Source organism: Bubalus kerabau, chromosome 19 (genome assembly GCF_029407905.1).
Source record: "Bubalus kerabau isolate K-KA32 ecotype Philippines breed swamp buffalo chromosome 19, PCC_UOA_SB_1v2, whole genome shotgun sequence".
NCBI classification, from domain to species: Eukaryota; Metazoa; Chordata; class Mammalia; order Artiodactyla; family Bovidae; genus Bubalus; species Bubalus kerabau.
Window position 1 is genome coordinate 15641494 of NC_073642.1, and position 26403 is coordinate 15667896.

General features: G+C 48.8%; 1 protein-coding gene across 3 annotated transcripts in view; it reads right to left on the reverse strand.

Moving 5' to 3' along the window:
• SLCO3A1 (solute carrier organic anion transporter family member 3A1) overlaps positions 1-26403 on the reverse strand; it is a 370800-nt gene that overhangs the window by 60972 nt on the left and 283425 nt on the right. For all 3 annotated transcript variants that reach the window (XM_055556072.1, XM_055556070.1, XM_055556071.1), the window contains exon 4: positions 14372-14635. In XM_055556072.1, coding sequence (XP_055412047.1) covers positions 14372-14635 — 264 coding nt within the window. The remainder of the gene's footprint in view (positions 1-14371; positions 14636-26403) is intronic.

The following is a 26403-nucleotide window of genomic DNA, read 5'->3' on the forward strand; positions in this document are numbered from 1 at the left end:
CATTAACAGAGCGGGGAAGAGACTGGGGAAGGTGAGCGGAGCTCCTGGAGGACAAGGGCTTTCCAGAAAGATTCCCCTCCTGCAGAGGGCTGTTCAGCAGGTCAAGGGGTCAGGGGGCACAAATCCTTGTCCACTGCTTGTCCTGGCAATTAGAGACACCCTGAGGAGTGGTCACTGTGAGGGCTCAGTTATACCCTTGACCCTCAGGCTCTCTGCCTTCAGTCTCTCTACTGAAATTGGCCTTGCCTTTCTCTTTAATAACATTGCTATCAATACAGCATGGCTAATATTGCCCAAGAGGGGAGACCAGGACAGTCTATGCAACTGCTCAGGAATTATGACAATGACAGCCGGACATCTGCCTGGAAACCAGTGTTGACTGAGCACCGTGGTGAGGTTTCTTTTTAACTCTCACAACTATTACACTAGGCGGTGGTCTTACCAACCTCTTCGTAGACACAAGGAAACCAAGGCTTCCTTGAGAGGCTGAAACCCAACCATCTACATCCCAGGATGCAAAACCAAGAGGCGAAGGAGGGTGGATTTGAACTCAAATCTGCCCGCACTCTGGGACTCATCTTTAAATCTTCAGGTTTCTGGGTGGGGCCTCAAGTCAACAGAACAGTATTTTCCTGAAAGGTGAGCCACCATGAAGTGCTTCCCAGCATAGGAGACCCACAAGCAGAAGAGAAGAGAGATGGGGGGATCTGGATGAGATAAACAACAGTACTCAAGTCATGCCCAAAAAAAATGAAAGAGGATGGAAGAAATAATGGAGATGTGGAAAAACACCATCATGGAGGCATAAGAGCAAAGCAAAGGTTGAGTAAATCCTGAGAAAAATGAAGCTTCATGGGGTAGCGTGAGTGTTCACCAGACGCCGAACCAGCTCACACATGCCCAGGACAGCCTGTCATCCCAGTGCCACCAGCCCCACCAGATGCCCTGGTATGGGTCTCCCCGTCTGTCCTCCAGGAGAAGCCAGTGCTCTCGGGCTGAGCAGAGATGGAGCAGCTCCAACCCCAGAGGTGGGCATCGTGCCCGGTAAGAGAAAGTGAAAGTTGCTCAATCGTGTCCAGTTCTTTGCAACCCCATTGTCTGTTCAATTTATGGAATTCTCCAGGCCAGAACACTGAAGGTAGCCTTTCCCTTCTCCAGGGGATCTTCCCAAATGAGGGATCAAACCCAGGTCTCCTGCATTGCAGGTGGATTGTTTACCGGCTGAGCCACAAGGGGAGCCCAAGAATACTGGAGTGGGTAGTCTATCCCTTCTCCAGCAGATCTTCCCGACCCAGGAATTGAACTGGGGTCTCCTGCATTGCAGGCCCGGTAAGAGCAGATACTTAATACATACAAGGTAGATGAAAGAATCCAATAAAGAAACAAATGAATTGCATAGCCTTAAAAGGGAACTGTCATAGTCTCTTAAGGAACATTAACTGTAGATACAGGCTGATTTATGATCACACCATATTCCACAGGTTCATGGGCTGTGAGGGAAGTGGGGATCTTAGTAAATATGGCCATTTCTATCACTGATTCTGGAGGTGCCCAATCCATTCCTTAGGTAGGTAGGGGTGGAGGAAATCCTGGTGGGAGGGGAGGCCCATGGAGCTGATTAGTCTTCTGGAAATGAGCACTTACCAGTTTGGCCCCAGACTGGCAGCCTTGGGCCCTCTGTGGTCTCACCACTACACAGGATCCATCCCCTAATCTCTGCCCCAGGGACCCAGGGGAGCTTCTAGCACCCTCTCACAGCCAACTTTGAGAGCAGTAGCCATCAGACTTCATCTTCAGTGAGGTAATAGGCAGATGGTAACACCTGCTTTGTTAGAGAAGGTCATAGTTTGAGTGAACGAGAAACCATCAGCACAAACAGCTAGGACATGGAAGCAACATAAATGACGAATGACAGATGAATGGATAAAGCAGCTGTGGTACATATATACAATGGAATATTACTCAGCCATAAAAAGGGATACACCTGAGTCAGTTCTAATGAGGCGGATGAACCCAGAGCCTATTATGCAGAGTGAAGTGAGTCAGAAAGAGAAAAACAAATATCATATATTAACGCATATATATGCAAACTAGAAAGATGGTACTGATGAACCTTGCAAATGCAAGGCAGCAGTGGAGATGCAGACATAAGGAACAGACTTGTGGACATGGGGTGGGGGGAAGAAGGGGAGGGTGGGACGAACGGAGAGAGTAGCATGGAAATATACACTAACATATGTAAACAGGAAGCCAATGGGAATTTGCTATATGATTCAAACTAGGACTCTGTGACAGCCTAGAGGGGTGGGATGGCGTGGGAGGTTCAACAGAGCGGACACATGTGTACCTAATGCTGGTTCGTGTTGATGCATGGCAGAGACAAACACAATTTTGTAAAGCAATTATCCTTCAATTAAAAATAAATTAATAATAATAATAAACCCATCCACACAGGAAATGAGCATCTCAGGTGAAACCCAAGTGTCAGATGGGTATGGATCGGTTAGGGCAACCCAGAGCCCAACAGTTCCACTGATTCTTTAAAGATCACCAGCTCCCTACAGCCCCTCCAAGGAGGAGCAGTGTGGTTGCCCATTAGCTGGTTTAAAACAAGAAGAAAGAGTCCACAAAAGAATGCTTAGTGTCTGCAAGCCTGCAAGTTCCTAACTGGGGCCACCCTAGTCATTTCTCAGCATTAGGAGTGTGAAGCTGGAAACATGATCTCCACAGGATTGGGAGGCAGAGAAAGGAGCTTGGGACACAGCAGGTTCTCATTCAGCCCCAAATACTGCATTTTTCCATGCTGGCAGCAGACAGAAAATGACTACAGAAATCAAGAGTTCTTGGTAAGCAAACAAGACACTTTTATAACTTCACTCTAGCCTTCTCTAGAACCTTCTTTGGGAGCAGTCTGCCACACCCCAGTGGTGGCCAGGGTGACTTCATTTGGCATTCGCAAAAACACTAACGAGGAACTTCCCTGGCGGTCCAGTGGTTAAGACTCCACGCTCCCAATGCAGGGGGCTCAGGTCCAATCCCTCATCAAGGAAGATCCCACATTCCATGCGGCACAGCAAAACTAACTAACCAAATAAAAATTATGCAGTTCTAAAAAAGAAAGAAAGAAAACAACAACAACAATACTAAAACCAAAAAAAAAAAAAGCCTCAAAAAAATAGAAAAAAAAAAACCACACCAAAACTACTAACCATGGGAGAATTCATTCCTGGGAAGTCTGAACAGAGAAACAGCAGTGTCTAGAAAAGATGATGAAGCCAAACACTCAAGCTGACATACGTACATACCCATCTCTAAACTTACACTTTCTAATGCTACTTCTGGAAGTGCTGGCATTACAGCAGGCCTTCTCAGCATTTTTAAAATGCTGGTTAAATCTCAAAGAGTCATGTCACAGACTCCCAACCTTATTTCATCAGTAGATCACCTACCCCATTTTATCTTATATGCAACTGCCAGGGAAGTTGGCCCCTGGTATAGACCCCCTAAGGGATCTCCCTCAGCTCTGACATTTGTTTTTTAACTGGGAGCTCACTTAGAATCTCCTGGGAAGCTTTCAAGATGTTCAGATGCCTGAATCACCTCTCCCACAGCTCCCTCCCCCACTGTAGACTCGGAGAATCATTATTTGTAGGGATGGAGACCCTGCATGTGTGTGTTTCAAGAAAAGTCCACAGCATTTTTTTAATTCCTAATTTTTTTCTTTTATTAACTCGTTTTCTGAATACTAGCATCTTATTTCTGAGATTTTCATTTTAAAATAAGTTTTATCTGTATTAAAAAAAAAAAAAAAAAAAGCCCAGAACTGACAATGACATGAATCCCTGGTTGGGAAATAAGGGCTCATAAAATAAAGTCTAGTCTTACAGGACGGCAATGAGAAGACCCTCCATAATTCAGTCATAATTTTACCAAAGACGTACTGGGCAGCTTTGGATACCAGGAACTCGGCTCGGCGTGGGAGCTGAGAGCAGCCTGTCTTCTAGCACGATCTTCTCTAAATCCTGTTCCCCAAACTACGCACATCTCGGGCATCCCAGCCCAGAAGCCCCTCCTCTCCCCTCCATCCATGTGTCTCTTGCTCATCCTTCCAGATCAGGCAGAAACGCTGCATCCTTCACGCACCTGTCTTCAAATCCTTCCTCTGGGGTCCTCACGGCATCCCTTGAACCTCCCATAATCCTCACCACCTTCAAGCCTGTACTGTGGCAACATTTCACAACTGCCTAAAGAGCTGACCTAAATAAAAGAGTCCCGGGATCAAAGAAGTCTGACAAAGTCAGCCAGCTTTCCGTACAGCTGGCCTTCTCAGAGCCTTTAACACATTCTGTGAATTGCCAAGAGCATCACAGCATTCAGACAGTTTCCCGACTTATTTACCCATGGAAGCACTCCTCCCTGTTAATGTTGCTGAATTGTACTTCTTTGGGCATCACAGAGGATTTGTGTTCCAAGGAGCCCCCGCTGGGAAATGCTGTCTTCTAGTTATTCCCTCCCTCCCTTCTTTCCAAAAGCACGGGGGGCAACCACAGTGAACCAGGCATGGCGCCAGGTGCCCTCTCCTATGCTCATTTCAGGCACTTTGTTGAAATAACTGGCGATGGGGAGCTATGGCTGAATAACAGACATAACCCCAGTGTGTCCTCCATCAAAGACGCACAAACACACATCAAACACAGTGACGCCACTGACCCGTCTGGCCCCTGGGGACCGTAAAAACAACTCCTGTGACACGGCTGCATCGGAACCACAGCCTGGCACAGGATTCCAAGAGGTTGGGAAGGCAGCCGGTTTCCTGGGCCATGGACTCAAGAAAGAAGACTCTAACGGGAAATTCTCACGACGGGGGAGCACAGCTTGGAAGACAAATCGCGTGATAAAACACACTCAGCCGTTCAGCCTGTGGAACAAGGACTCGCAGATCACCAGGCTCCTCATAATAACATTATGCCGAAAGGCACAGGCCTCTAATTAGGAAAAATGTAGCAGAAACCGACTGCTGGGTCACAAATGATGGAGGCGGCTTGGCAGAGAAGCCGACGCTGGAGGCATGAACTGGGTCCCAGGGTGGACTAACAAGCTTGGGTCCCCCACGGAAGAGTGGGAAGGGCAGAGGTGGGGGCTGGTGAGGATGCACTCTGCCCAAACAGCAAGACACCTGCCAGGAAGACGGGCAAGTCAAGACCTGCACCCAAAGGCACAGGGCAGGTCAGTGGAGCCACTGGGCTGGCAGACTCGGATTCAGTGTCAGGAACAGACTCTCCTCCACACATAGGAAAGCCACCCGGGAGCCAGCCGTGACACTCAGCCCAGGTGGAGCTCCTGCTCCTGAAGGAAAGTTACACGGCTCAAAATAGTCTGGAGTTAAAACTCCCTTCCAGGTCCTCCCCACCATTCTATGCAAAACAAAGAACTCTCTCACCCGAAGAAAAAACGGACATTAAGGTTGATTATGCCCAGCTCCCAGGTGGAATTCCTTGCCCCAGCCATTTAAGAGATAACTACTCTGAACAATCTTGGAGAAGAACAGGCCCCCTTAAGACAGTAGCTTTCCACATACATGCCTATGCATTCTTATTCTTTTCTTGGGTTAGTGCAGCAGCTCACTAATCTGACTGCTGCCCCTTCTTGCTTCATTAAAGGTGGTCTGTTCCTGTAAAGTGCTGGTCTCGTTCTTTTCCCAAACCTCACCTTCTCTAGCTCCCTTACCCTACAGGTCCACCAGCCAGTGTCTGAGTGTGTCAAACACAGGCCAAAGCCCTGGGAGGGACTGTGGGTGACGATGGCTTTACGAGAAGCAGCAAACCGTGCTGAGCTGGGCAGTGCCTGTCCAGCCCTCCCCGTGTTGTTATTCAGTCACTCAGTCGTGTCTGGCTGTTTGCCATCTCATGGACTGCAGCATGCCAGCCCTCCCTGTCCCTCACCATCTCCTGGAGTTCGCCCAAGTTCACGTCTATTGAATCACAGATGTCATCCAACCATCTCATCCGCTGTCTCCCTCTTCTCCTTCAGCCTTCAATCTTTCCCAGCATCATTCCAATCCATGTAACCCATTGTTTATCAGATGGGTACTGAGCACCAGTCACGTACTGGGTTGGCCAAAAAGTCTGTCAGGGTTTTCAGTAACATCTTATGGAAAAACCTGAATGAACTTTTTGGCCAACTGAATACAAGGGCATGGGCAAAGAGATGTGGTCCCTGCCTCACGGAGCTTCTGGGGGAGGTGATAACTCCTACAAAGGTCACACACTGATCATGACACAGAGAGCAACATGCCGTGGAGGGGATGCCCTAGGGATGTCAGGAAAACGTCTTCGGGGAAACGATGTGAGTTGACGTCTGAAGATGGGATCAGAATCCTTGGAATGGAACAGCAAGTGCAAAGTCCTGGGAGGAAGGGATCCTGGGGATACAGAGGACCAAAAGGAGGCTTGAGAGGTGAGGCTGGTGTGGCGGGAACAGGGCGGCAGCTGTGGGAAGAGCCTGGAGGGGCAGAACCTCACGAGGCTGGTGGCCATGTCAAGGGCTCAGCCTCGTCTATCGGGATTAGATGCATTGTGAACACATCCTAGGGTGGATGACAGCTTGGAGGGGTCAGGACTGACTGGAGTGTGAGAGACCACGTGCAGGATGTCTGAGAGATATTTAGGTGCTAAAGTCAACAGAACCTGGTGATGGTGGCATTAGGGCTATGAGTGGGGCGAGGGTTGGGGAAAGTATCAACCCGGGCAGATTTCATTCCCCTAAAAATGAAGGCCCTCTAGAGTCGGGCTCTGTGCAGTTTTTCTTTTGGAGAGGGAGCAAGTAGACATGGGCTTCCCTGGTGGCTCAGATGGTAAAGAATCCACCTGCAATGTGAGAGACCTGGGTTCGATCCCTGGGTTGGGGAGATCCCCAGAGAAGGGAACGGCTACCCACTCCAGGATTCTGGCCTGGAGAACGTCATAGACTGTATCGTCCATGGGGTCGCAAAGAGTCAGACACGACTGAGCGACTTTCACTTCACGACTGAGCTACAGTTTTAGTACACGCTGTTGAAAATTCACTTAGGACCCGCTGATGCCACTTTTTCTTTAACAGAGGGCCTGTGTATTGTCCAAAGGTGCAACACAATGTTGTGGTCAAGAAGTCGGGCCCTGGGACTTCCCTGGTGGTCCAATGGTTAAGAATCTTCCTCGCAATACAGGGGGCAGAGGTTCGATCCCTGGTTGGGGAACTAAGATCTTGCATCCATTGGATCAACTAAGCCTGCATACCACAATTAGTGAGTCTACATGCCACAACAGAAGATCCCGCATGCCACAATTAATACCCGAGGCAGCCAAGTAAATAAATAAACGATCAATAAAATTTTTTTTTTAAAGAGAAGATAGGCACTGAGGCCCTCCCACTGCTCCCACAGCCTTTCCTTTCCAACTGTAAGCTTTAATCTCCTTGTCTGTTAAATGGTATCAGTGTACCACTTGGGGCTGGGAGGGACCCTCACGGGGCTGGGAGGATTAAATGATAGTGTATGGAAAACAAATGCTAACCACTATTGTGTGTATGTGTGTGTGAGCGTGCACACGCGTGCACACTGGCAAGAAAGTGTTCCTTTATTTACTCATTCATTCATTCAACCCCTATCACCTATTAATACATGCCAGGCAAACTGCTAAGAAAAGATGAGAAGTGAAAGGCAAAGGAGAAAAAGATACACCCATCTGAATGCAGAGTTCCAAAGAATAGCAAGAAGAGATAAGAAAGCCTTCATCAGCAATCAATGCAAAGAAATAGAGGAAAACAACCGAATGGGAAAGACTAGAGATCTCTTCAAGAAAATTAGAGATACCAAGGGAACATTTCATGCAAAGATGGGCTCGATAAAGGACAGAAATCACATGGACCTAACAGAAGCAGAAGATATTAAGAAGAGGGGGCAAGAATACACAGAAGAACTGTACAAAAAAGATCTTCACGACCCAGATAATCATGATGGTGTGATCACTCACCTAGAGCCAGACGTCTTGGAGTGTGAAGTCAAGTGGGCCTTAGGAACATTACTAGGAACAAAGCTAGTGGAGGCGATGGAATTCCAGTTGAGCTATTTCAAATCCTAAAAGATGATGCTGTGAAAGTGCTGCACTCAATATGCCAGCAAATTTGGAAAACTAAGCAATGCTGACAGGACTGGAAAAGGCCAGTTTTCATTCCAATCTCAAAGAAAGGCAATGCCAAAGAATGTTCAAATTACTGCACAACTGTGCTCATTTCACATGCTAGCTTAGCAGCAGCAGTAGCAGCACATGCTAGCCAAGTGATGCTCAAAATCCTTCAAGCTAGGATTCAACAGTATGTGAACCAAGAACTTCCAGATGTTCAAGCTGGATTTAGAAAAGGCAAAGGAAACAGAGATCAAATTGCCAACATCATGGAAAGAGGAGCCTGGTGGGCTGCAGTCCATGGGGTCACTAAGAGTTGGACACAACTGAAGTGACTTAGCAGCAGCAGCAGCTGGATCATAGGAAAAGCAATGGAATTCTAGAAAAACATCTACTTCCGTTTCATTGACTATGCTAAAGCCTTTGACTGTGTGGATTACAACAAACTGGAAAATTCTTAAGGAGATGGGAATGAATACCAGACCACCTTACCTGTCTCCTGAGAAACCTGTATGCAGGGAAAGAAGCAACAGTTAGAACTGGACATGGAACAAAAGACTGGTTCAAAATTGGGAGAGCAGTGGATCAAGGTTGCATATTGTCACCTGGCTTATTTAACTTATACGCAGAGTACATCATGAGAAATACTGGACTGAATGAAGCTCAAGCTGGAATCAAGATTGCTGGGAGAAATATCAATAACTTCAGATATGCAGATGACATCATTCTAATGGCAGAAAGGGAAGAGGAACTAAAGAACTTCTTGATGAAGGTGAAAGAGGAGAGTGAAAAAGTTGGCTTAAGACTCAATGTTCAAAAAACCAAGGTCATGGCATTAGGTCCCATCACTTCATGGCAAATAGATGGGGAAACAATGGAAATAGTAACAGACTATTCTCTTGGGCTCCAAAATCACTGGACAATGACTGCAGCCATGAAATTAAGCTTGCTCCTTGGAAGAAAAGCTATGACAAACCAAGATAGCATATTAAAAAGCAGAGACATCACTTTGCTGACCAAGTTATGTATAGTCAAAGATATGGTTTTTCCAGTAGTCATGAACGGATGTGAGAGTTGGACCATAAAGAAGGCTGAGTGCCAAAGAATTGATGCTTTTGAACTGTGGTGTTGGAAAAGACTCTTGAGAGTCTCTTGGACTGCAAGGAAATCAAACCAGTCAATCCTAAAGGAAATCAGTCCTGAATATCCATTGGAAGGACTGATGCTGAAGCTGAAGCCCCAGTCCTTTGGCCACTTGATGGGAAGAGCTGACTCACTGGAAAAGACCCTGATGCTGGGAAAGGATTGAGGGCGGGAGGAGAAGGGGATGACAGAGGATGAGATGGTTGGATGGCATCACCAACTCAATGGACTTGAGTTTGAGCAAGCTCCAGGAGATAGTGAAGGACAGGGAAGCCTGGACATAGGGAGGAGTGGACATAGCACAAGGGGAGGGATGTGGGGGCTCCTGAAAGGTGACCCAGCAAAATGTGCTGAAGAACAAGATGAGAGATGAGGGGCCTTAGAGCCAGGAACTTCCCTTCCAAGTGTCTGCCTACAATGCGGGAGACCCGGGTTTGATCCCTGGGTCAGGAAGATCCCCTGGAGAAGGAAATGGCAACCCACTCCAGTACTGTTGCCTGGAGAAATCCATGGATGGAGGAGCCTGGTGGGCTACAGTCCATGGGGCCACAAAGAGTCGGACACGACTGAGTGACTTCACTTTCACTTTCAGAGCCAGGAAGGAAAAGTTATTTGATGGCACAGCTGAGAGGCAAAAATGTGTCCTGGATATATAGGCTCCCACCTGGGGGAGATGCTCGAGTTTTACGAGCCCAAGCGTTTGTTCACCAGCTGCCTGCTTTGTTAACTGGTTATGTGACAGTCACCATCAGACAGGGACTTCTGGGCTTCTGGGAAGAAGTGACTGCTTTTCTACACAGTTCTGGAAAAGATTCTGAGCTTTCCATCTCTCACCTTCTCATAACAAAACCCAACCAGTGGCCAACTTTGTAGAAACAGACCTTCAAAGCCTGCTTTGAGGGGAGAGAGCACTGGAAATGATCACAGCTTTGAAGTCCTCTGTCACCGAACAGGAGCTCTGTATCTTACCAGGGTCCCCACCCCCCGGGATCTAACGCCTGATGACCTGAGGTGGAGTCGATGTAACAATAATAGAAGTAAAGTGCACAATAAATGAATGTGCTTGAATCACTGGAAAACTGGTGTCTTCGATGAAACCTGTACCTAGTTCCAAAAAGGTTGGGGACCACTGCTGTTAACCTAGAAACAGAGCTAAGTCCTAATATTGACCTTATGCAGCTTCTGTAAAGTTACACCAGATACCACATGGCAAAACCAAGGGGAGTTGAATGGCATGGCTAAGGTTGCATGATTAGGAAGTGGCTGAGCTGGATTTAGACCCAGGTGAGGAGCCCTATGGCCCTTCCAGAGCAGAAGAGGCTGCGTTTCAGTCCCAGAGGGGAGGGGGATGGTGTGGCTCTTTTTATGCCAGCTCTTCTCAGGGACCTTTGCTCTCTAGAGAGCTTGGCAGGAGACACAGGTTGATGGCTGGACTAGAAACCCTTTAGTAGTAGTCACGTACGGACGTGAGAGCTGGACCATAAAGAAGGCTTGTGAAAGCTGGACCATAAAGAAGGCTGAACGCCGAAGAACTGATGCTCTTGAACTGTGGTGCTGGAGAAGACTCTTGAGAGTCCCTTGGACAGCAAGGAGATCAAACCGGTCAATCCTAAAGGAAATCAACCCTGAATATTCACTGGAAGAACTGATGCTGAAGCTCCGATACTTTGGCTACCTGATGTGAAGAGCTGACTCATTGGAAAAGACCCTGATGCTGGGAAAGATTGAGTGCAGGAGGAGAAGGGGATGACAGAGGATGAGATGGTTGGATGGCATCATTGACTCAACGGACATGAGTTTGAATAAACTCTGGAAGATAGTGAAGGACAGGGAAGCCTGGAGTGCTGCAGTCCATGGGGTCGCAAAGAGTTACACACGACTTAGAGACTGAACAACAGCAAGCTCAAATGAAACGAATGAGAAACTGCAACCTATAGATCCGTAGAGTAATGCTAATTTCTCTAACATGTGTTAGAGATGTTCAGCTTATCCGTACTCATAAGCGTGCTGCATACTGTATGCAGACCAGTTGGGCTTTCCAGGCTGCAAATCAGACTGAAGAGTTTGGGAGTGCCTGGCAGCTTCATGTGGTGCTTTTAGTGGAAATGTCCATGTGATGGGAACACTTTGTCTCCGGTGGAAAAAGTGAAGGCTCTAAACCACCATGGCCCCCTCTTCATGAGCTGGCGAGTGCAAGATTTGTTGATTCCCATAACAGCTCAGTCTACTGGACTCTGGTTCCTGGGGATTCTTCTAGATGCACTGCCTTCCTCTCCTGCTGGGACATCCTTTAGGTCCATGAATGGATCTGATGCTGCTGGGAATCACTAATTCTAAATTAAAAACCATTAATTATCAGAGGGGAGCCCACATATACACGGGCTGTAACCGTGGAGGCTCTGGTCTAGGAGCCTCCGCCCTTTTTACCCATCTGTGTACTTGCCAGGCCAGCCACAGCACACCCAGCACTCACCTTGCCACTGCTTCAGCTTTGCCCACTGCAGGCCTCCCCTGCTACCCTATAAGCTCCAGCATGTAAGCTTCCTTGCTCACTGCTGTGTCCCTGGTGCTGGTGATTTAGTTGCTAAGTCGTGTCCGACTCTTATGACCCTATGGACTGAAATCCCCAGGCTCCTCTGTCCATGGGATTCTCCAGGCAAGAATACTGGAGTGGGTTGCCATTTCCTTCTCCAGGGGATCTTCCTGATCTAGGGATTGAACCTGGGTCTCCAGCATTGCAGGCAGATTCTTCACCCACTGCTGTGTCCCTGGAGCTTGGCAGAGTCTCAGAAAATGGTGACTGAACTGACAAATGGGCTAACCAGAGACTGGGTCGGAGCCTGAGCGTTCTGAAGCTGTGACGTCCTGCAGACGTGGCTCGGCTCTGTCTGGGGCGACCCGCGCCCTGCCTCCCTTGCCCGCCTGTTGTATTTCCATAATGCGGGCTGCCTGGTGCTGCCGTTGTCACCTTAGACCACCGTGCCGGCTGGCTGCCTGTTTCTACACTGGATAGTGAGTTCTTTGATGGCATAACTGTATTTTTTTTTTAAATCTGTGTATCCCCAGAGATGAAAGGCAAGAGATTACAGGTACAGGTCTTACCATGAGAGACTCAGGAAAGCAAGCCATCCTGGGGTAAGGAAATATTGGGTTGGCCAAAAGGTTAGTTCAGGTTTTGCCATTAAGATGTTACAGGAAAACCCAGAGGAACTGTACTGCCAACCTAATACCTGGAAAGGCTGCCACCAGACAGGTCTGAGTGTCTGCAAGACCCACTCTCATGCCAGCTCCAGCTGTTGCTGTGAATCTGGTCCCTGGGATGCCATGGCCAGCTGTGCTATCAGAGGGGCAGTAAGCATCACCCTCCAGCCACCTGGGGGCTCCTGAAGGGGACCTGTTTGGGGAGTCTTATTTTATGAGGCACAGACTCCTAAGACTCTAAGCCAAGGCAACCTCAGAAGATACAAAGCAGGTGGCTTTCTCATCTAAAAAAAAAACAAACTTAGGCTCAGACGTAAAGAATTTGCCTGCAATGCGAGAGAGATCCAGGTTCTATCCCTAGGTCAGGAAGATCCCCTGGAGAAGGAAATGGCAGCCCACTCCAGTATTCATGCCTGGAGAATTCCATGGACAGAGGAGCCTGGCAGGCCACAGTCCATAGGGTTGCAAAGTGTTGGACATGACTGAGCAACCAACGCTCACTTTCTCATCTAACAGTGCACTCTGATCCTTAGATGTATTTTAAGATCGTCTACAGATAATTCCACATTACGACTTTGGTAGAAGCCATCACAGAACATGGAGTGAAATAGGACATTAGGTTGTTAAATTAGCATCTTCTGGGAATTAGCACAAGTTCCTTGAATCCCTCCCTGGCTACCAGGTGGTATTCACAGACAGTCTCCACAGGCAGTGCCTGAATTCTCAAGATCAGGCTGTCACCCAGGAACTGTGTTACAACTCCACGCTCGTGGACATGAAGCGTGGACAGGGTAATAAGCACAGGGCCGGTGAAGGGTGGGACGGGGATCTGAGCTCAAGGTCACCTGAGGTTCTCGCCGCCGTTTTCAAGCATCTCCAGAGACAGTGCCCCTCATTAGAGCTCAGTAGAGTCACTCATCAGACCTCTAAAGCAAGCACTGTGAGCCCGAGGCGGCAGCTGCTGACGGCGGGCCAGGCCACATGCCTGGTTCCTGCAAAGAAGTCACTGTCCACCTCTTTCCCACCCCAGCCTCACCAAGAAGGAACGCTGCAGCCTTGCTCCTGCCTGCTTCCCAAATCTAGCACGTTCTTCAGGACACCCAGCAAGAAGGCATCCTTGAATTAGGGAGCACTGCACATCTCTCTCAAGTGGGGAGGGGGCAGCTTTGAGGCTGCCCATCATCACCCTCACCTCTAAGAGGCTGAGCCAAATATAGAAAGCACCAGGGGGTGTGTGGGGGGGACTCCTCATTTTCATTCTGCATCACTGTTTGTGTCTCTTTTGTGAAAAAAAGATGCACTTCTTTTCCCTCTAAAAATGATGGTGAGCACTTTGCCACTCTCTGAAGTGGGACTTCGTTATCAAGACTTGAGTTAATATTTCCTTCCAGAGGAACACGGCTCTCATCTCTAATGGAGGGGCTGGAGGGCCAGAGAGAATCTAAGGAAATGCACTCTGGATGTGGCTTTTCAAGAACGCCTGCATCAGGCAAAGAGAACCAGCTTCAAAGTCTTTTCCTGCTTTCATGTGCTTGCAAGTGGCCTGGAAGAGTTCAAAGAGGGGAGCGGGGGGGCATGAAACATCCAGCTCCCTCCTTCCCTCCCCACTTTCTCCCCTCTACGGACACTTATATTTATCCTATACCAGGTGCAATGTTAGCCACTGGGCTCTCAGCTGGGAGGATCTCGTCTGCTGCCCCTTCAATAAATGGTAGTCCCTTTGTTTTTGCTTTATAAAGCGCATTTACTTCACAGGGGTCAGTTAAGCACAGGACCAGGGAAGGCAGATCATGTAAAACCAATGGGATTCTATTTCAAGTGCCCCAGCATCTGGTCCTGAGAGTCCCTCGAGAAGGAGGTGTCCTTACCTCTCAGCTGCTGGAAGCAGGAGGCGCTGCTGTCTGGCTCCAGAGGGTGTCTCAGGACCCCGTTGCTGGGTTTGGGTCTCTCGTATTCTCTTTCGGGGAGCATAGCCTGCTCGCTCTCCAGGGCGGGGTCTGAGTGCGGGGGCAGAGACTGTGGGAACCCGAACATCAAGACGGAAGAGAAGAAGAGTAAGGCACCGCAGAGCAGAAAGCCACCCCACCAGGCTCCGATCCAGCGGGGGTCGTCTGGGGTGATGTCCAGGTTACCTGCAACAACCAGAAAGAGCACGGTTAACAGGAGAGCACCCGGCAGGGCCGGGCACTTGGCTGAGGCTTGCAATCAGCTGTACAGACAGGCCAGGGGCGGGGAAGAGTGGACAATGGGCAGAGCAGCCTGTGGCCTCCTAGCTGTGCTTCTGGTTTTCCCCAAGCTGAAGGCTGATGGCATTCCCTCCTTAATTTTCTTGTCTACTTTGTGCTTGTATCTGTCTAAACAAAAACAGTGAGAAGCCAGACACCCCCCGAATTTAGGCTGGCATCGACTGACTCGGCAGAGCTGCCAAGGTCTGCTAACAAAAGCACAGGGAGACAGAAACATTAATCGTTCAAGGGTGTATCTTTATTATGTATGTTCACACTCACCCCCCCCCACAAAGCTGCTACCCTGAGATCCCCTTCCACACCCCACTCTCCCAGCCTTAAATTGGTTCACAGATCATGTAGGGCGGTGCAGAATGGAAACCAAGAGCCAGGATACCTGGAAAGAAACCCTGCCCACTTCTCGCAGTGCGACCTCAGGCTAGCGATCTGAACTCTCCATGCCTCAGCAGAACTGATCTGTAGAATGCTGATTATTATGACGGTACTTACCCTGATCGAGTTCGGAAGATCAAATGAGCCACACCAGACACAAAGTGCTCAGAACAGTGTCTGGCACGTGCTTAAGCACTTAATTGATGTGAGCTTAATATTCATGGTGAGGGTTCTTTTCCTAAGCTGCTAGTGTGTGTGTGTGTGCGTTAGTTGCTCAGTCATGTCTGACTCTTAGCGACCCCATGGACTAATTCTCCCAGCAAGAATACTGGAGTGGGTAGCCATGCCCTTCTCCAGGGGATCTTCCCAACCAAGGGATCAAAACCTGGATCTCCTGCATTGCAGGCACATTCTTAACCGTCTGAGCCACCAGGGAAGCTGATGGGGATGGGTTAATTCAAACTTCCGTGATGGCCTGTGGTCTGGGGGCCAGTCCTCTACTGAAAGCTCTGTAGCCAGTGTCTATGCTTTGAGGCTCCATGCGAGTGGTGTGGCCAGCTAGTACTATGACTTGTTTGACTTTCCAGCTGGAGTCAAGAACATGCACATTTCAGTTGCCCCCTTGGTAGATGTTTTTCCCTCTTTCCACATCTCCCTTGCAGAGCAGGGCACTCCCACATGAGCTGCTTAGAGATATCTCTGATGATGATCCCACGCCCCTGGAGCACAGAAGGAAATTCATCTCAGCGATCTGGGATACAGCAAATGAGCTAAGAAGTAATGAGGCTGCAGACCTGGAGGGGCTTGGGAAGAGAAATGACCACAGTCACCGGATGAGCACTCTCCCATGTCTAAAGTGCTCTTCCTGAAGACTCTTCAGTTATCAGTGATGAAAACGCCAGCCGTCATCTGCCGAGGGCTCACTCTGCACCGGGCACTATGTGGAGTGGATTCTTAACTGTTCCAATCAACACTCCCCACAACCCTACGAGATAGAGTTTTTTTTTTTAATTGTCCCTATATCATACAGATGGAGAAATCTAAGGCTTAGAAAGGCTGGGTGTGGGCTTCCTTGATGGCTCCATGGTAAAGAATCTGCCTGCCAGTGGAGGAGACAAATTTGATCCCTGGTCTGGTAAGTTCCCACGTGCCACGAAGCAATGAAGCCTGTGTGCCAGAACCACTGAGCTTGTACTCCAGAGACTGGGAACCACAACTACTGAAGCCCACCTGCCCTAGAGCCTGTGTTTCACAACAAGAGGAGCCACTGCAGTGAGAAGTCCATGCACCGCAAACGGAGAGCAGCCCCACTAGCTGCAAACAGAGAAAAAGCCTGGGCAGCAACGAAGATCCAGCAAAGCCAAAAACAAACAAATAAAATTATACTAAAAAAAAAAAAAAAAAAAAAAAGGAACAGGAAAGGCTGAGTGCGTTGCCTACATCCACAGAGTTGAAGACCAGAACATAGGCATCCAGATGCCAAGGGCTCTGCTCTCTCCTTCTTGACTGGCAGGCCTTTGTTTTGGGCTCTCTAGAGGGTTCTTAATGGATAATTCCTCTGCTCTGGGCAGCGGGTAAGATGACCAGCTCTTCTGATGGGTGGCAACTTAGCCTTTGGAACACTGGTAGTCTCTAACCTGGAGGCCTTGATATCAACCAAGCATCAATAGCCAGGGCACTTGAATGGACCAGACGCTTTTGTGCAGGTACATGCTGGACAGGAGAGAGTGTACACTCTACTGGGCTTGGGGCTGAATCTCACTATTTCTACTTACTAGCATGTGATATTAAATCCCACTCTTGCTACTTACTAGCATGTGATGCTGGGAAAGTTACTCACCCTCCCTGACTCTTAGTTTCATCATTTGCAGAATAAAGATGATAGATAGCCAAGGACAGTGGTTACCAGGCTAGGAGGTAATAAACCAGCATCTCCTGACACATAGTAGGCTCTTACCTACTGGAGCGCTTAATCTTGAACTTTCAGGGGTATATTTATGTCAATGGGAATTTTAAGGTATAGATTTTTTTTCATTTAACAATGCATTGTAAAGATCTCTCAAAATTACCACACATCATATTAATGCTATGTAATATTCCATTTTAGGGATTACATAAATTTTTAGCTAGTTTCTTAAGTCTTGTATACTGAGGTATTTTTTAATCTTTTTATTAATATCAACACTTCTGAGGAGAGCTTCCTAGTAGCTCAGTCACTGGATATAAACAGCATTTTTAAAGTCAATTCCTATATGGAGAAATTTTGCATGGCACTAATGCACAATTAGGGCTTCCCTGGTGGCTCAGTAGTAAATAATCCATCTGCCAGTGCAAGAGATGTGGGTTTGATCCTTGGGTGGGGAAGATTCCCTGGTGAAGGAAATGACAACCCTCTCCAGTATTCTTGCCTAGAAATCTCATGGCCGGAGGAGCCTGGTGGGCTATAGTCCGTAGGGTCACAAAGAGTTGGACAGAACTTAGGGACTAAACAACAGCAACGCACAATTATATGCCTTCTGATGGTTATTAACAAGTAGGAGTCTAATTTACCAGTGTCAGTTTCCATTGTTATTGGGGGTGTGAAAATGCTTGGTCTTCAAACCCATCTACTCCAACAAAAGGTACAGATTTTTTTTTTTAAAGGAGTACAGTGTAGAAAAACAGGGTGATGTTGAAAGCATCTTTATGCAAACAGGAGAATAGAAAAGGAAGTCACACCACCCTGGAGCTGAGCAAGACTGTTCACACCAATCCCTTACTGTTTTCCTTCACCTGCTGCCAAGCACTGAATGAAAACAAAAGATGGGAAAGGGGAAATACAGTATTTCCCTCCTCTGCCTCTGGGCCCCATAAAGCTGCCAGATGTGAGCCAGCAGGGGGAGAGAAAGCCTGGCAGCTGTTTGGGAGAAAGAAATCAGAAGCACGTGGACAGTCATATTTTAGATAGGAAGTTAGTGACTGCTATACGGTGAGAAAGCACTCCTGGGAGAGGGGCGGCCCTGGGGGAGGCGGGCGTTTGTGTGAAAGTGAGGCGACTCGCTCCCTGTGGGCTTGTGTCTGCTGGCAGAAAGCCAGTATGTGCTCGCAGTTCCTGAGACAGGGCTAGGACCCACCTGTGACAGGATCAGCGCACAACGGCCGCTTTGGAAGGGGCGGGCGGGGCGGGTGTGCAGAAGGCAGGGATCTGAAGAACCAGGAAAATCACGGCTGACTATTCTGGGAAGTATTGATTTTTTCCCCTCTGTTTCAATTATCCACTGGACGGTGGCAGGGAGAGAAATAACAGGCTGAGAAGAAACCACTCAGCCTTGGAGCGGGCTGCCCTCAGGACCAGCCAGCCTCATGAGCAGAGCTTCAGCCTGGTTCTGGGGGTTCTTGCGGAGACAGTGAATGCTTGACACCAGCCTGAGACACATCTTTTCTTTTTCAAATTTGTAAAAATTGAAGCAGAGTTGCTTTACGGGCTTGCCAGATGGCGCTAGTGGTGAAGAACCTGTCTGCCAGTGCAGCAGACATAAGAGACCTAGGTTCGATCCCTGGGTTGGGAAGATCCCCTGGAGGAGGGCATGGCAACCCACTCCAGTAGTCTTGCCTGGAGAATCCCATGGATAGAGGAGCCTGGAGGGCTACAGTCCATGGGATCACAAAAAGTCAGACCAGACTGAAGTGACTTAGCATGCATGTGTAATTGCTTTACAATGATGTGTTAGTTTCTGCTGTACAATGAAGTGAATCAGCCATATGTATACATACATCTGCTTCCTCCCACCCCTCTATCCCTGCCAACCCCTCTAGGTCATCACAGAGCATCAAGCTGGGCTCCCTGTGCTATAAAGCAGATTCCCACTGTATATCTGTTTTACACATAATATGTATACATATCAATGTTAGTCTCTCAATCTGTCCCACCCTCCCCTTCCCCCCACCCCACGTCCACATTGGATGTTCTCTACAGGTATGTCTCCATTCCTGCCCTGAACATAGGTTCACCCATATCCGTTTTCTATATTTCACGGCTATACATTAATATATGATATTTTTCTCTTTCTGACTTATTTCACTCTGTATGACAGACTCTAGGTCCACCCACATCTCTGCTAATGATCCAGTTTCATTTTTCTGAGGCACTTCCTACTCTACCTATCTCAACATTGAATAGTATTTTTAAGACGCCTCTTGGCCACTGAAGCTGACTATCACCCCCTCAGGCCTGGCAATTGTCACAACTCAGCATTATCGAAACAAAAGCTATGACAAACCTAGATTGCATACTAAAAGCAGAGACACCACTTTGTCAACAAAGGTCCATATAGTCAAAACTGTGGTTTTCTCCAGTAGTCATGTACAGATGTGAGAGCTGGACCATAAAGGCTGAGCACCAAAGAATTGATGCTTTTGAACTGTGGTGCTGAAGAAGACTCGAGAGTCCCTTGGACAGCAAGGAGATCCAACCAGTCAATTCTAAAGGAAATCAACCCTGAATATCCATTGGAAAGACTGATGTTGAAGCTCCAATACTTTGGTCACCTGATGCAAAGAGCCGACTCATTGGAAAAGACCCTGATGCTGGGAAGGACAGAAGGCAGGAGGAAAAGGGGGCGGCAGAGGATGAGATGGTTGGATGGCATCACCAACTTGATGGACATGAGTTTGATTAAGCTCTGGGAGATGGTGAGGGATAGGGAAGCCTGGTGTGCTGCAGTCCATGGGGTCACGAAGAGTCAGACATGTCTGAGCGACTGAATAATGACAACAAGAATTACTGACGTTGAAGGAGAGTTCTCTATGTGGATTGGCAAAGCATGTGTGGTAACATTACCCCACATCTGCATGTGGGTCTCCTCCTCTGAGAATGAGGATCTCACCTCCCTTCCTGTGGTGTTACACGTGGCCATCACCACAGAGTTTTGCCAGTCAAATGTGAGTGAGGAGACACAAGTCACTTCCATGTGGCAATATATATAAGCTGGTGCATGACTCCTATGCCCTTTTTTTTCCTGCTTGATCGTGAAGCATGTGGAGTTCTCCCAAAGATGATGCCTAAGAAGCTATAATGAACAAAATATTCTTGCTGACCTGATTCGGGCATATAACACAAGCAGGAAATAAATCTTTAGTATTCCCAAGTCACTGACATCTTGAGGGTGTTTGTTATTGCAGCATAACTCAGCCTACCCTGACTGGTACAAATGGCTTGTGTGTGCACACGTGCGTGCTAAGTCACTTCAGTCTTGTCCAGCTCTTTTCGGCCCTATGGACTGTAGCCCACCAGGCTCCTCTGTCCATGGGATTCTCCAGACAAGAATACAGGAGTGGGTTGCCATGCCCTCCTCCAGGGGATCTTCCCCACCCAGGGATTGAACCCATGTCTTAGGCAATAAAAATTCCTAACTTTTAAGAAAAGCGGCCCTGGGTAGGCTAGTATAACAAAGGTATTCTTTTACGTCCAGGTAGAGAAGGCAATGGCACCCCCTCCAGTACTCTTGCCTGGAAAATCCCATGGGCAGAGGAGCCTGGTAGACTGCAGTCCTTGGGGTCACTAAGAGTCAGACACGACTGAGCAACTTCACTTTCACTTTTCACTTTCATGCATTGGAGACGGAAATGGTAACCCACTCCAGTGTTCTTGCCTGGAGAATCCTAGGGACAGGTGAGCCTGGTGGGCTGCCGTCTATGGGGTCGCACAGATCAGACATGACTGAAGTGACTTAGCTGCAGTAGCAGAGGGCAAGGTGTGCAAATCTATTTCTCTTTCTATCTGGTTCTAATTAGTGTTTTGATTTTAAACATGGCTGCAGTTTCAGCCTTTTGATGAAGGCTGCTCTCAGGAGGATGCTCAGAATACAAGTGAAGAACATCAGTTTGTCTCATTTACTTAGAATGCATCAAATTGCCAATGAATCTAGAACTGTGGATAAAGAAAGATATTGAAAAGGATGGGGATGGAATCAGGGTCCTAGGCTGTGCAAACGCCTGGCATCCCCAGGAGACTCTGTGAATACCCTGGCTAAGCTCCCTCCAGTCACTTGCCTGCCCCTTGGTCATTTCAGGCACCAGGAAAAAAATGCTGGGAAGGAGCAGGGGGAGCAGGGGGAGCCACACCCGGGTCACTGTGAGGCCAGTGCGTGGTGGGTCTGCCTTTGCACAGGTGTCTGCAAGCTGGTTATTGTTTTTGTCTAGTCACTCAGTATTGTCTGACTCTTGTGATTCCACAAACTGTAACCTGCCAGGCTCCTCTGTCCATAGGACTTCCCAGGCAAGAATACTGCAGTGGGTTGCCATCTCCTTCTCCAGGGGATCTTCCTGACGGCGCTCAAACCCACGTCTCCTACACTGGCAGGCAGATTCTTTACCACTGAGCCACGGGAGCAGGCTTGTTAGGATTCCTGACTAACACAATTCATTGCTCTGACTCTTCTACTCATGGAATCCAAGGTTGGGAGGGCTTTGTGGTTTCGTTGGGTGAGTTGAACAAGTTTTCAGCAGCTGCTTTCCCCTCTGCTGAAGGTCACATCAACATATGGGCTTTGTTGAGAATTCCCGCCAGTTCCAAGGCCTGCTACCATTGTAGGTTCCAAAAAAGGACTTCCCACAACAAGTTTAAACCAGTGGAAAACTAACTAACTAACCAAGCCACCCATGGGGATACCAAGACCGTGAGAAGAACAGATCAAAGCAAACTGGGAATATTTACTTAGTCTGGGGCCATATTGATGTGTAAGCAATACTATGGCTCTCTGAGCAGTTTTTCTTTTTGTTCCCTTCAGCCCATTTACCTATTTTTCTAACCTATTTTGCAAAACTTTTGCTATGGGACTCAAGCATTCCAAAAGTATCATTATGTTACAGACCAAATTAGAAGCAGGAGGCAGGGAGGAGCTGAGGGTGGAGGGCAGCATGGACTGTTTCAAACCCCAGCTGCTGGGCTAATTAGTCCAACAGGAAGGAATCTGGCAGCAGCAGCCAGAGTTGCAGGGGTCTCTGCTCGTCAACATTTTTATGAAGCAGTAGATGAATCTGCCTTTTGGCAGCTGCAGACGCTGTGCAGCTGTGGCAAGGAGGGCTTTGGGGGGGCCTGAGGCCATGTTGTACGGCCGTGTTGGCCAAGCCAGGTCATCTCAGCAAAGCCTCTGTTCACGAAAGGGGGCAGCCTTCTAGTTAAATGCCTGGAGATGTTTCAGGGAAGCCAGCTCCCCAACTGGGGTCAGACTGGCCTGAGCTTTGACTTCTAGTACCTATGGAAGTGAGTTTACTCTCTGTTCCTCATGACACCTAATTATACTCTGTGTTTACTAACCCCCAGGCACTGTGTCAACTGCTCTGTGCGATTAACTCATGTCATCCACACACAGACCCATGAGGACAAATGTCCCCAGGATCACACAGCCCGTAAGGGGTCCAGCTGGGATCTGAGTGGCGGTCTGGTCCCCATGTTCCAACTCAGAACTCACAATCGTTGCAGGAGGAGATGGCCACCTCATCTGATAATGCAGCGGTCTCCAACCTTTTTGATATCAGGCACTGGTTTCAGATAAGATGATTTTTTCATGGATCTGGGGGATGTGAGTGATGGGGAACAGCTACAAATACAGATGGAGCTTACCTCCTGCTGGGTGGCCTGGTATTAACAGGACCACTACCGGTCCATGGCCCAGGGGTCAGGGTGTTAACGGGCTGGCATTAGGACCCACCCTCTGGTGGGAATGCTCCGTAGTTCCAGTGAGGCGCTCGATGTATGGCTTCAAATATTAGTGAGTTCACGGCTGCCACTGTCATCAGGCCGTGAAGCCTCCACTGAGAAGAGCGGTCGGGCTTTTCTACACGTACACCTCTTGGATTGGGCACATCCTACCCTCTCTCTAGGCATCAGTTTCCTTTTCTAGGAAAGGCAAGACTTGGAAGAGAATTGTCTGAGGTTCTCTCCAGGTCGGGGATGCTCGTATCCCACTCTGCTACCAAGTCCTTCTTTCTTCTATGTCTTGCTCTTCACTCATCTCAGTTCTATAAGCATATTCCAGAAAGGAACTTCAGCAGGCACCATCATTCCCTCCCCACTAGCCTGGGCAAGGAGGTGTCTGTCCTTAAGGAGAAGGGTCAAATGAGCCACATACACTCCCATGCAGACGACAGGCAGCAGCAACGGCAGAATCCCTTTGTCTGAGTAACCCCAGGGGAGGTACTCACCGTGTACCTCGGCTCCACAGCTGGTCTGTCCCGACAACTACCTGCCTCCCCCACACCCCCCAGCTTCATCAACACACCGATTCCAACTGGGCTCCCTCATGTGTCTCGCCTTTTCTGTAAGGTCAGAACTGTGGCTTTTCTAGTAGTCATGTACAAGATGTGAGAGTCGGACCATCAAGAAGGCGAGTGCCGAAGAATTGATGCTTTTGAACTGTGGTGCTGGAGGAGACTCTTGAGAGTCCCTTGGACTGCAAGGAGATCCAACCAGTCCATCCTAAAGGAGATCAGTCCTGGGTGTTCATTGGAAGGACTAATGTTGAAGCTGAAACTCCAATACTTTGACCACTGATGTGAAAAGCTGACTCATTGGAAAAGACCCTGATGCTGGGAAAGATTGAGGGCAAGAGAAGAAGGGGATGACACAGGATGAGATGGTTGGATGGCAGTTTAAGCAAACTCCGGGAGACGGTGAAGGACAGGGAAGCCTGGCAAGCTGCAGTCCACGGGGTCACAAAGAGTAGGACAAGACTGAGCTACTGAACAACAATTCCTCAACCACTGCCAGACTGCCTGGTGGAAGCCACAGTCTCTTTTCTAGCTGCCCCAGAACAAGGGCCTTCCAGGGACCGGCCTTGCCTACCTCACACAATTCCCAGGCTACTGCTTTTCCCAGTCCCTTGCCCAGCTCTCTGCTGGAATTTCAGAAACACATGGCTGTGTGTGTGGCCTGTGCATTGATGATGGGTGCACAGCCCTAAAGAGGTGCTCTGTCTTAGTCGGTGAGGAAGACAGGGAAGGGTCATCCTGAGAGAACTGAAAAGCTGGTCCTTGAAATACAGCACTGATTCGTAGATAGAGTGACAAGTTTCAGGCACAAGAGGGGAAAAACTAAAATCTGGGGGGCTTCCCAGGTGGCGCTAGTGGTAAAGAACCCACTGCCAATGCAGGAGACATAAAAGATGCGAGTTTGATCCCTAGATAGAGAGGATCCCTGGAGGAGGGCACAGCAACCCGCTCCAGTATTGCCTGGAGAATCCCAGGGACAGAGGAGTCTGGCGGGCTACGGTCCATGGGGTCGCAGAGTCAGACATGAATGAAGAGACTTAACACCCTGCAAACTGTGGAATTCTGACTGGGTCCTAACAGAATAAATTGTATTCCTGTGCCCTCTGCTGGTAAAGAGCAGCACCAGCCCTCCTGGAGCCTGCAGAAAGGAGGCAGACAAAGAGGGTGACTCACAGGCATCCATTTGTCCCTAGAGTCTCATCAGATCAGAAGTCCGCTGTTACTCATGAGCAGGGAGGCGGCCATCAGCAGGATGCCCAAACGGAATGGAAACGTGCCCATCCATCTCAGGCACCGGAGGCTTCAAACTGCCAGTGAGCAGAGGACCACGGATGCCACGGCCTCACCTGGGCCTGAAGGGTGAGGACAGGTGTGGCACAGAATGGGTGGGGATGACACCCCAGCCTGAGCAAAGGAACGGCTACCCAGCGGAATGCGAGTGGACAGGCGGTGCCCCCTCCAGCCACCCGTGTGCCTCTGGGCCACTCCAGGCTCTGAGGAAAAGATGTTATTTCATTCCCAAGAGGAATTTTAGCAAGGGGGTGGGGTCTTAAATTGGAAACACCCACCCACTTGCTCATGGATCTGGGTTTTCCATAGATACACCTCTCAGATTGGGTACACCCCTTCCCAGGTGGTGTGAGTAGTAAAGAATCCACCTGCCATGGCAGGAGCCGCAGGATACCCAGGTTCGATCCCTGGGTCGGGAAGATCCCCTGGAGGAGGGCATGGAAACCCACTCCAGTATTCCTGCCTGGAGAATCCCATGGACAGAGGACCCTGGCAGGCTACAGTCCATAGGGGTCACAAAGAGTTGGACACGATTGAAGTGACTTAGTATGCCCATACTTCCCCTCTCTAGGAATCAGTTTCCTTGTCTATAAAATGCAAGAGTTGGAAGAGAGTGAAGTCTGAGGTTCTTTCTGGCTCAGGGATGCTGGTATTCCACAAGCCTGGATCCACGGGGGCCCTGCTGATACGCTGAGGGCAAAACTGGCTGCCTGGATACTTGCCTTCTCATCCCAGGCAGCCTTCCCCATGCTCTGGGAGGTTCCCTCTTCCTTCCCTTCCTTCAAGACTCCTGTCCTGTCCTGCCTTTGGTGCAGGGCAGAAGTGGGCTTTTTGTCCATAGGCAAGATGGGAGCTGGCTCTCACCTGTGTGGTTTCTCTGACCAGGTCACCCCCTCATCCCATTCGCTAGGAATAGGATCAAAGGGCCAACCCAAAGCTACAGAACTGCAGCGTTCAATCACCTCCTGAACAGACCCAGTGTTCTAAAAGAATAAATAAATAAGGCTGCATTTGATTTTCTCCCCCTCCGTTTGGAAATTTGTAACATCATTAGTTACCAGTAAATATATCAGTGGAATTAATGGAGTGAATCACAAAGTGACTTGATTGGATTTAAAACCACATAATGTCTTTGGGGTGAATTAGTAAATTTAGCACTGTCGAGAGATGATGAATGGAGAACCGAGGGACTGAGAGTTCTTATTGATCCTGGGAATAGATCAGGATGAGAAGAAGGGGAATGGCTTCCCACGCTGTTTTCAGAGAGGAAGGGAACGTGGCTTCTCGGCTTGCTAAGTTGCACGGGAACACAGCGCCCTTCTGCAGGCGTGTGGTTGAGTTGTGACCACATATGGGGCCCCAGGCAGCGCTAGTAGTAAAGAATCTGCCTGCCAGCGCGAGAGCCGCAGGAGACATAGGGGGTTCGATCCCAGCGTCGGGAAGATCCCCTGGAGAGGGAAATAGCAACCTGCTCCATATTCTTGCCTAGAGAATCCCACGGGCAGAGGAGCCTGGCGGGCTCTAGCCCATGGGGTCACAGAGAATCAGACACGACTGGAGCGATTGAGCAACAGTTTGGTGGGCAGTGCTTAAGACAGCCTCCAGTGACACCCACCTCTGGAATTCATGCCCTTGTGGAAGGATTCCTTCTCCCCAGTGTAGACAGAAACAAGTGGCTTGCTTCTAACACACAAACGCAGCAGAAGCAACAAGGTGTCACTCCCGAGGCTAGGTTCTCAAAA